This window comes from Hoplias malabaricus, chromosome 15 (genome assembly GCF_029633855.1).
Source record: "Hoplias malabaricus isolate fHopMal1 chromosome 15, fHopMal1.hap1, whole genome shotgun sequence".
Lineage (NCBI taxonomy): Eukaryota > Metazoa > Chordata > Actinopteri > Characiformes > Erythrinidae > Hoplias > Hoplias malabaricus.
The window spans coordinates 1,749,831-1,762,020 of record NC_089814.1 but is presented as its reverse complement, the minus strand read 5'-3'; the positions used below and the strand labels follow the sequence as shown (position 1 = coordinate 1,762,020).

At 37.2% G+C, this 12,190-nt stretch overlaps 1 protein-coding gene across 3 annotated transcripts in view; it reads right to left on the bottom strand.

Annotated features, from left to right (window-relative positions):
- Positions 1-12,190, bottom strand: part of camk2a (calcium/calmodulin-dependent protein kinase II alpha) — a 73,128-nt gene that overhangs the window by 47,193 nt on the left and 13,745 nt on the right. For all 3 annotated transcript variants that reach the window (XM_066646766.1, XM_066646767.1, XM_066646768.1), the window contains exons 5-10: positions 11,364-11,429; positions 9,062-9,134; positions 8,654-8,756; positions 2,540-2,623; positions 1,492-1,586; positions 948-1,070 (exon numbers count right to left, since the gene is read on the bottom strand). In XM_066646766.1, the coding sequence (XP_066502863.1) occupies positions 948-1,070; positions 1,492-1,586; positions 2,540-2,623; positions 8,654-8,756; positions 9,062-9,134; positions 11,364-11,429 (544 nt within the window). The remainder of the gene's footprint in view (positions 1-947; positions 1,071-1,491; positions 1,587-2,539; positions 2,624-8,653; positions 8,757-9,061; positions 9,135-11,363; positions 11,430-12,190) is intronic.

The following is a 12,190-nucleotide window of genomic DNA, read 5'->3' as shown; positions in this document are numbered from 1 at the left end:
AACAATCACAATAACAACAATCACAAGAACCACAATGAAAATAACAATGACCACAACAATAATAATCATCAAAATTACAACCACAACTATCACAACAACAACTACAAAATCAACAACCATCATAACAACAATAACAACAACAACTATAATGACAGTCACAATAGCAACAAAATTACTTTGGTAATCCTGATCCAGATGTTTGGAGGCTGTGTGTAGTTTTTACTAACCGAGATCCAGGTGTTTGGGAGCTATGTGTAGTTTTTACTCACTGAGATCCAGATGTTTGACGGCTGTGTGTAGTTTTTACTAACTGAGATCCAGGTGTTTCGGAGCTATGTGTAGTTTTATACTCAATGAGATCCAGATATTTGAGAGCTATGTGTAATTTTTTTACTCACATATCCAGATGTTTGGGAGCTATGTGTTGTTTTTTACTCATTGAAATCCAGATGTTTGGGAGCTATGTGTTGTTTTTACTCACTGAAATCCAGATGTTTGGGAGCTATGTGTAGTTTTTTTACTCACAGATCCAGGTGTTTGGGAGCTATGTGTTGTTTTTTACCCATTGAAATCCAGATGTTTGGGAGCTATGTGTTGTTTTTACTCACTGAAATCCAGATGTTTGGGAGCTATGTGTAGTTTTTTTACTCACAGATCCAGGTGTTTGGGAGCTATGTGTTGTTTTTTACTCACTGAAATCCAGATGTTTGGGAGCTATGTGTTGTTTTTACTCACTGAAATCCAGATGTTTGGGAGCTATGTGTTGTTTTTTACTCACTGAAATCCAGATGTTTGGGAGCTATGTGTAGTTTTTTTACTCACAAATCTAGATATTTGGGAGATATGTGTAGTTTTTTTACTCACAGATCCAGGTGTTTGAGAGCTTTGTGTTGTTTTTTACTCACTGAAATGCAGATGTTTGGGGGCTGTATGTGGGTTTTACTCACTGAGATCCAGGGGTGTTTGAGGGCCTCTGAGGCAGTAATGCGTTTGGCCGGGTTGATGGTCAGCATCTTGTTGATGAGGTCCTTAGCTTCGGGGGTCACCGTGTCCCACTCTGGAGATGGGAACTGCAGAGACAGAGGCATTTATACTTCAGAACAAACTTGGGCTTTCCTGAAAATGGAGGAATCTCGGGTGGTCACTAGGGCTTTGAATGTGGTTGCTATAAGGCTCAGGTGGTCCCATGTGGTTGCTAAGTTATTGCTAACTGGTTGCTAGGATGTTAGTGGTGATTGCAAGAGTGTTGCTATGCAGTTGCTATGTGATAACACTTGGTTGACAGGCAATTGCCATGGTCTTCTATTTTGTTGCTATGGTATTTTTAAGATGCTGCTATGGTATAATAGATCTACAGAGTGATTCAAGAAAAAAATCAGGAGACAAACAAATCCCACATTATATTAAATTCAGCTCAATGTTATCAGTTATAAGTAATAAATCTTTTAAAAATGCTGTGCAGGAAATGAACAAATCGCAGACAGAACTAACATCATAGGCTCCAGCTTTGATCTGCTGATAGAGTCTGTGCTGATCCTCGTCCCAGAATGGAGGGTATCCCACCAGCAGGATGTAGAGAATAACTCCTGGAGAAGAGTAGAAAAGGGGAGAGAGAGAGAGAGAGAGAGAGAGAGAGAGAGAGAGAGAGAGAGAGAGAGAGAGAAATGAATAATCAACATTCATCCACCCACTCAAACAAACAACAAACACAGAAGTGTTTCTGATAAACTGGCCGGAAGTATAAACTAAAACATTAGATGTTTATGTCTTTGCATATTTTCTGAAGAGATGAGACTTTTATTCTATAAACCAAACCCATTAACCCTGAGTGTTTTCGCTTATTCCTCAGTCTGTCTTTAATGAAGCCTTTGAGTCCATAAAGAGTTGTGTAAGACAGGATGAAAGAACCGCTCAGACGCTCTCAGAGATGAGAAAAACGGAGGAGTACGGAGCACTCTGAGGAACCTGCGGAGAACTACACCCCAAAGAAGGCGTCCTGTGTCTCTTCCACAGTAACCACAACAGCATTAAACTACATAAAGTAACTTTACTCCATTTCCTCAGAGTCAGCACTGCATCTTGGAACACCAGCTCACCTAGAACTCTCAACCGTGAGCTCACTGCCTAGAACTTATGACCTAGAACTCACAGCCTGGAACTCACAGTCCAGAACTCTTGGCCTAGAACACATGGCCTAAAATTTTAATATACCACATATAGAAAAATTCAATAAAAACCCACACTTTATGACAATATCAGATTTATAAAGTGCTTTACAAAAACATTATCACCTCTCCCATTTATTACTAAATAATCAAACTCCTCCCATGTATTAATTAGGTGAGAATTAAGATCATCCTATTTATTAGTAAAGTGATAATTAAACCCCTCCCATTTATTAATCAGATGATAATTAGCTTTTAACAACAACACAGTGCTGAATAATGTTAACAGTTTTATAAACACAGGATTTACAGGAAGTTTGATCAGGGAGTCTGAAAGTGTATTATTTCATTAAACCCTTAAAACACAGACTCACCACATGCCCAGAGATCCACAGCTTTTCCATATGGGTCCTTCCGTAACACTTCAGGAGAAAGATAACCAGGAGTGCCAGCAAAACCTAGAACCACAGACATTACATCTGAGAACATTGATAATTCCAGCAGGACATAGAACCACAAATACAATGTCAGAGAACCTGGATCCACCTTGGGAAACCAGGGACTGAGTGACAAATGGAGCTGCTGATTGGCTCCACATTAAATCATTAGGGGGTTGTGTGAAGGTTTATGAATCTGCATGTAGAGTGCTTAAATTTGTAATAAACTGTGCATAGCATTTGTAAAGTCGTATTAAACTGTGTGTACTGTGTGTAAAGGTGTACTGAACTGTATGAAGTCTCTGTAAAGGCAAATGAAACTGTGTTTAGTGTGTGTAAAGTTGTATTAAACCATGTACAGTGTCTGTAAGGGCATATTAATCTGCGTGGATTGTGTGTAAAGGAGAATTAAATTGTGTGTATAAAGGCAAATTAAACTGTCCCAGTAAACATTTAGCCGTTGATTCATCGTTGAAATAACATAATGACTGCTGTCTAAACAACGTTCTCTTAAGGTTGAAAATGAAAGTTGAAAAGACGTCCAAACACAGACATTGAAAAGACGACTATTAGACGTATTTTGGACGTCCATTGACGTTATTAATTGATCTCGACATAAATTACTTGTATAAAACCCATTTTGGACGTCCACTGACGTTATCGATTGGTCACCACTTAACTAACTTATTAAGATGGATTTTGGACATCCATTGATGTTTAAAATATGTCCTTGACGGACAGACTACTTTTAGACCTATTTTGAACGTCCAGTTACGTTCCTTGTTTACTGGGGTGTATAGTGTGTGTAAAGGCATATTAATCTATGCAATGTGAGTAAGAGCACATTGAACTGTGTGCAGTTTGTGTAAGAGCATATTAAACTGGTTGTAGTTTGTGTAAAGTCATATTAAATTGTGGCACATTAAACTGTGTGAAGTGTGTGTAAAAGTGTCTTAAACTGTGTGTAGTGTGTGAAAGCTAAATTAAACTGTGTGTAGTGTGTGTAAAGGTGTATTAAACTATGTGTAGTGTGTGTAAGCGTGCATTAAACAGTGTGTAGTGTGTGTAGAGGTGTATTAAAAAGTGTGTAGTGTGTATAAAAGTATATTAAACTGTGTGTAGTGTGTATAAAAGTGTATTAAACCGTGTGTAGTGTGTGTAACGGTGTATTAAACTGTGTGTAGTGTGTGTAAAGATATATTAAAGTGCATGGAGTACATGTAAAAGTGTATTAAACTGTGTATAGTGTGTGTAAAGGTGTATTAAACTGTGTGTAGTGTGTGTAAAGATATATTAAAGTGCATGGAGTACATGTAAAAGTGTATTAAACTGTGTATAGTGTGTGTAAAGGTGTATTAAACTGTGCATAGTGTGTGTAAAGGTGTATTAAACTGTGTGTAGTGTGTGTAAAGGTGTATTAAACTGTGTAGTGTGTATACAAGTGTATTAAACTGTGTGTAGTGTGTATAAAAGCGTATTAAACTGTGTGTATTGTGTGTGAAAGTGCATTAAACAGTGTGTATTGTGTGTGAAAGGTAAATTAAACAGTGTGTAGTGTGTGTAAAGGTGTATTAAACTGTGTGTAGAGGTGTATTAAACTGTGTGTAGTGTGTATAAAAGCGTATTAAACTGTGTGTATTGTGTGTGAAAGTGCATTAAACAGTGTGTATTGTGTGTGAAAGTGCATTAAACAGTGTGTATTGTGTGTGAAAGGTAAATTAAACAGTGTGTAGTGTGTGTAAAGGTGTATTAAACTGTGTGTAGTGTGTGTAGAGGTGTATTAAACTGTGTGTAGTGTGTATAAAAGCATATTAAACTGTGTGTATTGTGTGTGAAAGTGCATTAAACAGTGTGCATTGTGTGTGAAAGTGCATTAAACAGTGTGTAGTGTGTGTAAAGGTGTATTAAACAGTGTGTAGTGTGTGTAAGGTGTATTAAACTTTGTGTAGTGTGTATACAAGTGTATTAAACTGTGTGTAGTGTGTGTAGATGTGTATTAAACTGTGTGTAGTGTGTATAAAAGCGTATTAAACTGTGTGTATTGTGTGTGAAAGTGCATTAAACAGTGTGTATTGTGTGTGAAAGGTAAATTAAACAGTGTGTAGTGTGTGTAAAGGTGTATTAAACTGTGTGTAGAGGTGTATTAAACTGTGTGTAGTGTGTATAAAAGCGTATTAAACTGTGTGTATTGTGTGTGAAAGTGCATTAAACAGTGTGTATTGTGTGTGAAAGTGCATTAAACAGTGTGTATTGTGTGTGAAAGGTAAATTAAACAGTGTGTAGTGTGTGTAAAGGTGTATTAAACTGTGTGTAGTGTGTGTAGAGGTGTATTAAACTGTGTGTAGTGTGTATAAAAGCATATTAAACTGTGTGTATTGTGTGTGAAAGTGCATTAAACAGTGTGCATTGTGTGTGAAAGTGCATTAAACAGTGTGTAGTGTGTGTAAAGGTGTATTAAACAGTGTGTAGTGTGTGTAAGGTGTATTAAACTTTGTGTAGTGTGTATACAAGTGTATTAAACTGTGTGTAGTGTGTGTAGATGTGTATTAAACTGTGTGTAGTGTGTATAAAAGCGTATTAAACTGTGTGTATTGTGTGTGAAAGTGCATTAAACACTATTTAGTGTGGGTAAAGGTGTATTAAACTGTGTGTAGTGTGTGTAAAGAAGTATTAAAGTGCATGGAGTGTATGTAAAAGTGTATTAAACTGTGATTAGTGTGTGTAAAGGCACATTGAACTGTGTTTAGTTTGTGTAAGAGCATATTAAACTGTGTGTAGTTTGTGTAAAGTCATATTAAATTGTGGCACATTAAACTGTGTGAAGTGTGTGTAAAAGTGTCTTGAACTGTGTGTAGTGTGTGAAAGGTAAATTAAACTGTGTGCAGTGTGTGTAAAGGTGAAGTAAACTGTGTGTAAAGGTGTTTTAAACTGTGTGTAGTGTGTGTAAAGGAGAATTAAACTGTGTGTAGTGTGTATAAAAGCATATTAAACCGTGTGTAGTGTGTGAAAGGGTGTATTAAACTGTGTGTAGTGTGTGTAAAGGTGTATTAAACTGTGTGTAGTGTGTGTAAAAATGCATTAAACAGTGTGTAGTGTGTATAAAAGTGTATTAAACTGTATGTAGTGTGTATAAAAGTGCATTAAACTTTGTGTACTCCGTGTAAAGGTGTATTAAACTGTGTGTAGTGTGTGTAAAGATGTATTAAAGTGCATGGAGTGTATGTAAAAGTGTATTAAACTGTGATTAGTGTGTGTAAAGGCACATTGAACTGTGTGCAGTTTGTGTAAGAGCATATTAAACTGTGTGTAGTTTGTGTAAATTCATATTAAATTGTGGCACATTAAACTGTGTGAAGTGTGTGTAAAAGTGTCTTGAACTGTGTGTAGTGTGTGAAAGGTAAATTAAACTGTGTGTAGTGTGTGTAAAGGTAAAGTAAATAGTGTGTAGTATGTGTAAACGTGTTTTAAACTGTGTGTAGTGTATGTAAAGGTGTTTTAAACTGTGTGTAGTGTGTGTAAAGGTGTATTTAACTGTGTGTAGTGTGTGTAAACGTGCATTAAACAGTGTGTAGTGTGTATAAAAGTTTATTAAACTGTGTGTAGTGTATAAAAGTGCATTAAACTGTGTGTAGTGTGTGTAAAGGTGTATTAAACTGTGTGTAGTGTGTGTAAAGATGTATTAAAGTGCATGGAGTACATGTAAAAGTGTATTAAGCTGTGTATAGTGTGTGTAAAGGTGTATTAAACTGTGTATAGTGTGTGTAAAGGTGTATTAAACTGTGTGTAGTGTGTGTAAAGGTGTATTAAACTGTGTGTAGTGTGTGTAAAGGTGAATTAAACTGTGTATAGTGTGTGTAAAGGTGTATTAAACTGTGTGTAGTGTGTGTAAAGGTGTATTAAACTGTGTGTAGTGTGTGTAAAGGTGTTTTAAACTGTGTGTAGTGTGTGTAAAGGTGTATTAAACTGTGTGTAGTGAGTATAAAAGTGTATTAAGCTGTGTAGTGTGTGTAAAGATGTATTAAACTGTGCATTGTGTGTGTAAAGATGTATTAAACTGTGTGTAGTGTGTGTAAAGGTGTATTAAACTGTGTGTAGTGAGTATAAAAGTGTATTAAGCTGTGTAGTGTGTGTAAAGATGTATTAGACTGTGCATTGTGTGTGTAAAGATGTATTAAACTGTGTGTAGTGTGTGTAAAGGTGTATTAAACTGTGTGTAGTGAGTATAAAAGTGTATTAAACTGTGTAGTGTGTGTAAAGATGTATTAAACTGTGCATTGTGTGTAAAGGTGTATTAAACTGTGTGTAGTGTTTGTAAAGGTGAAGTAAACTGTGTGTAGTGTGTGTAAAGGTGAATTAAACTGTGTATAGTGTGTGTAAAGGTGTATTAAACTGTGTGTAGTGTGTGTAAAGATGTATTAAAGTGCATGGAGTGTATGTAAAAGTGTATTAAACTGTGATTAGTGTGTGTAAAGGCACATTGAACTGTGTGCAGTTTGTGTAAGAGCATATTAAACTGTGTGTAGTTTGTGTAAATTCATATTAAATTGTGGCACATTAAACTGTGTGAAGTGTGTGTAAAAGTGTCTTGAACTGTGTGTAGTGTGTGAAAGGTAAATTAAACTGTGTGTAGTGTGTGTAAAGGTAAAGTAAATAGTGTGTAGTATGTGTAAACGTGTTTTAAACTGTGTGTAGTGTATGTAAAGGTGTTTTAAACTGTGTGTAGTGTGTGTAAAGGTGTATTTAACTGTGTGTAGTGTGTGTAAACGTGCATTAAACAGTGTGTAGTGTGTATAAAAGTTTATTAAACTGTGTGTAGTGTATAAAAGTGCATTAAACTGTGTGTAGTGTGTGTAAAGGTGTATTAAACTGTGTGTAGTGTGTGTAAAGATGTATTAAAGTGCATGGAGTACATGTAAAAGTGTATTAAGCTGTGTATAGTGTGTGTAAAGGTGTATTAAACTGTGTATAGTGTGTGTAAAGGTGTATTAAACTGTGTGTAGTGTGTGTAAAGGTGTATTAAACTGTGTGTAGTGAGTATAAAAGTGTATTAAGCTGTGTAGTGTGTGTAAAGATGTATTAAACTGTGCATTGTGTGTGTAAAGATGTATTAAACTGTGTGTAGTGTGTGTAAAGGTGTATTAAACTGTGTGTAGTGAGTATAAAAGTGTATTAAGCTGTGTAGTGTGTGTAAAGATGTATTAGACTGTGCATTGTGTGTGTAAAGATGTATTAAACTGTGTGTAGTGTGTGTAAAGGTGTATTAAACTGTGTGTAGTGAGTATAAAAGTGTATTAAACTGTGTAGTGTGTGTAAAGATGTATTAAACTGTGCATTGTGTGTAAAGGTGTATTAAACTGTGTGTAGTGTGTGTAAAGGTGTATTAAACTGGGTGTAGTGTTTGTAAAGGTGAAGTAAACTGTGTGTAGTGTGTGTAAAGATGTATTAAACTGTGCATTGTGTGTGTAAAGGTGTATTAAACTGTGTGTAGTGTTTGTAAAGTTGTATTAAACTGTGTGTGGTGTGTGTAAAGGTGTATTAAACTGTGTGTAGTGTGTGTAAAGGTGAATTAAACTGTGTATAGTGTGTGTAAAGGTGTATTAAACTGTGTGTAGTGAGTATAAAAGTGTATGAAACTGTGTGTAGTGTGTGTAAAGATGTATTAAACTGTGCATTGTGTGTGTAAAGGTGTATTAAACTGTGTGTAGTGTTTGTAAAGGTGAAGTAAACTGTGTGTAGTGTGTGTAAAGGTGTATTAAACTGTGTGTAGTGCTTGTAAAGGTGTATTAAACTGTGTGTAGTGTGTGTAAAGGTGTATTAAACTGTGTATTGTGTGTGTAAACATGTATTAAACTGTGTGTAAAGGTGCATTAAACCTTTTAAATCTGACAGAGACCCCCTAAATTTGCCAGGAAAACTAGTTTCTTGTATCATCACAAATTCTGAGAGACAAGGCGGTTTTACAGCAGCGTTGATGTGTATTTCAGTGCTATGGGTCTGTTCTGGTTTGGCGCTTGTCCTTTATACATTCACTGAAACAATGAAAAGTCTCACCAAACCAGGCCTGCTGCTCTCCTTCCACTTCAATGGCCAGCCCAAAGTCTGCCAGCTTCACTGCAGCCCCCTTCGACTTTGAAGCCAGCAGCAGGTTCTCAGGCTGCAGAAGCAGAACCACAGACAGAACCATGAACACAGAACCACAGACAGAACCATCAACACATCAGACTCTGCTTTGTCCCATTCAGTTCACGTCTACGTCCTCTACATGATGTTTCTCATTTATCAGCTTTGATCTGAGTCCCATAATCATCATATTACTGTTGTGTGTGTGTAAAACACTCAGAGACACTGCCTTATTGTATATGTATTTAAATATTATCATTAAATATTATTATTATTATATTATTATTATTATTGTTATTATTAATATTAATAATAATAATAATATTTATGTTGCCATACCTTTAAGTCTCTGTGAACCACACCCATTTGATGACAGTGAAGCACCGCCTCCAGAATCTGCTGAATACAGTGACTAAACACATGCGCACACACACACACACACACACACACAGACACACAGACACACACCACTGCATTACGAAATATGGTAAATGTTCGGTTATATTGTAAGTGTAAATCTTAAGCGTGTTTTCATGATATTTATGAGGGCTTCTGAGAAAAAAATGCCCCTCCTAACAGCTGCGCAACTACTAGCCTCTACTTTACAGTGCCCCTTTAGACACACAGCCCCAAGAACTTGCATCTCTGAGAGGGAGGAGAGCATCTCTAACTCCAGATCTGACCACAACCACAGCTTCCACAAGGAGAAAAACGGCTCAGCACTGTGGGTCTGAAAAGATGTGGAACTGGTGAATAGAAACCTGCACTGAGGAAATGAAATAGACACAAACGAAGAAAACAGTGGCTGCTGGTCTTCAGACTGACCGCCCCGGAGCCCACACCTCTATATCACTCAATGTGCTTGGGATTAACTCAAAGCAGAAAAGACAAAAACAGCCAAAAGCAAGTCTCTGGTAAAGGAAGGGGGTCAGAATAAAGGACACAACTGTAACAGTGAGGCTTGAGGGACTTGAGAGGGATTCAAGTGCAAGTCAATAACATTTTATTGAAGCAAGGAAAATCAATGTGTCCAAAGTTCCAAAACCAAAAGGCAGCCTGAAAACCAGGGCAAAAGAATCAAAAAGGGCAAGAGCAAAAGACAGGCAAAAGGGTCCTAAGAACAACCAATGAGAGCAAGAGATGAAAAAGGCTTGGTGAGGCAGACACAAATGTAATAGCAATACTTCGCCAAGAGAGGCTTAATTAGCAGCTGATTAGAGAGAACATGAGGACCAGGTGGCAGTAATTTTGGTCGGTGGCATTGTTAAAATTCAAGGGAGGTGGACCTCTAGTGGCCAGAAAAGGGATCGCTGACAACAATAAAGAGTGAGGGACCTGCGGCTGTTACAAGATCCACATTGTTTTTTGTTTTTTGTTTTTTTATCAGGATTTGAAATCCTATCTTCTTAATTATTTCTCTTTGATTTTTGTCTGCAGGTGGATTATATTTTTTTTCTTAAAATATTTCTTTGAAAAATCAGTAACGTATGGTTTAAAAAAATGAAATTCAATAAATAAAATGAATAAAATGGAAATAAGGAAGTCTGAAGACTGTGCAGCACTCTGTAAATGTCAAAAGGAAAGTTGTTCAACTGTGTAAGTGTAATATCAGACCTGCTGTGTCTCCGCAGTTTGACGTTATTAATCCGGACAGTGGTGCTGTTTGTGGCTGTGGATATAATTAGCCACAAGCACTGGGTGATTAGTCTGTCGCTACACGCTAGGGGTTGCAACCTCAGTTTTCATCAGTTCATTTTAAACCCTTCATTTAAAGCCTAATAATCACAGGCTTTAAATCCAGATCCTTATTTCCTGAATGTAAACACACAGTGACTAACTCTCAGTCACTGGACATTAAACAGATTTTCAAATCTTTAAATCACTTCACTTTATACTCTCACGTGTTATCGCTACTATAAATCAAACCACAACTCTTCCTATCAGTCATGTAGCTGATTATAAGGCGCTATTAACAGGGCCCTATGTCATAATGTAATATATTATAACGTGTTCAGTAAAATCAGAACCTTGTTATTGTGTCGTAAAATGTTTACAGTCTTATTACAATGCATAAACATTTATGTTATTAAGGTAAATACTGTTGTTTTGGACTCAAAATTGTCCGTAGGTGTGAGTGTGTGAGTGAATGAGTGTGTCGCCCTGTGAAGGACTGGCGCCCCCTCCAGGGTGTATTCCCGCCTTGTGCCCAATGATTCCAGGTAGGCTCTGGACACCCCGCGACCCTGAACTGGATAAGGGTTACAGATAATGAATGGATGGACTGTTGTTTTGCATTTAATTAAAACAGTTTATAAAATGCAATCAAATTTATGCCAGGTTTTATTTGGTCTGTATTCTGAATAACGCAATGCATTTTAGAATTGATCATGAATACAAAATTCTACAAAAGCCTTGATAGAGTGAATTCAAATTATAAATGTGCAATTCCTGAAAAACTCTTCCTAAAAAAAGAGGATTCATAGCCCCCTTTAAACAAATAATTTGTGCACAAAGTAAACAAGACTCTTAGATCACAACTACAGTTTTACACACATCCACAAAGATGTTGCTGACATTATCAACTATGTGTTGTAGGGTGAGTTACCTTTGTGTGTGTGTGTGTGTGTGTTTGTGTGTTTACCTGGCATCTGCTTCACTGTAATATTCCCTGGCAACAATGTCTTCAAATAATTCTCCACCTGTCACTCTGTATAAACAAACATAAAGAAACAACTAAACATTAACAAACATCAAACAACACAAACAGTTTTCCTTTTCCTCCTTCACCCAAAAGTATTATTTTTATTAAACTTAGTTTTTATTAAACATTAATGAACAGTAAAGCAGTAAAGTTAGCTTAGCCTCTACACTGAACTCAGATCAGTATCGCTAACATTTACATTACCTCAGATTAACTGGATATATATATATACCACAGAATTAAAGATAGCACTTACCTCAGAGCAGTAAAGTTAGACAAGTTACTTCTACATTTGAAAATGCATTTGAAATGCCAGTCCTTCACAGGGCAACACACACACATTCACTCACACACACACACCTACGGCTAAGTTTCCAATCCACCTACCAACGTGTGCTTTTGGGTCGTGGGAGGAAACCGGAGCACTCGGAGGAAACCCACACAGACACAGAGAGAACACACCACACTCCTCACAGATAGTCACCCGGAGGAAACCCACACAGACACAGGGAGAACACACCACACTCCTCACAGACAGTCACCCGGAGGAAACCCACACAGACACAGGGAGAACACACCACACTCCTCACAGACAGTCACCCGGAGGAAACCCACGCAGACACAGGGAGAACACACCACACTCCTCACAGACAGTCACCCGGAGGAAACCCACAAAGACACAGAGAGAACACACCACACTCCTCACAAACAGTCACCCGGAGGAAACCCACACAGACACAGGGAGAACACACCACACTCCTCACAGA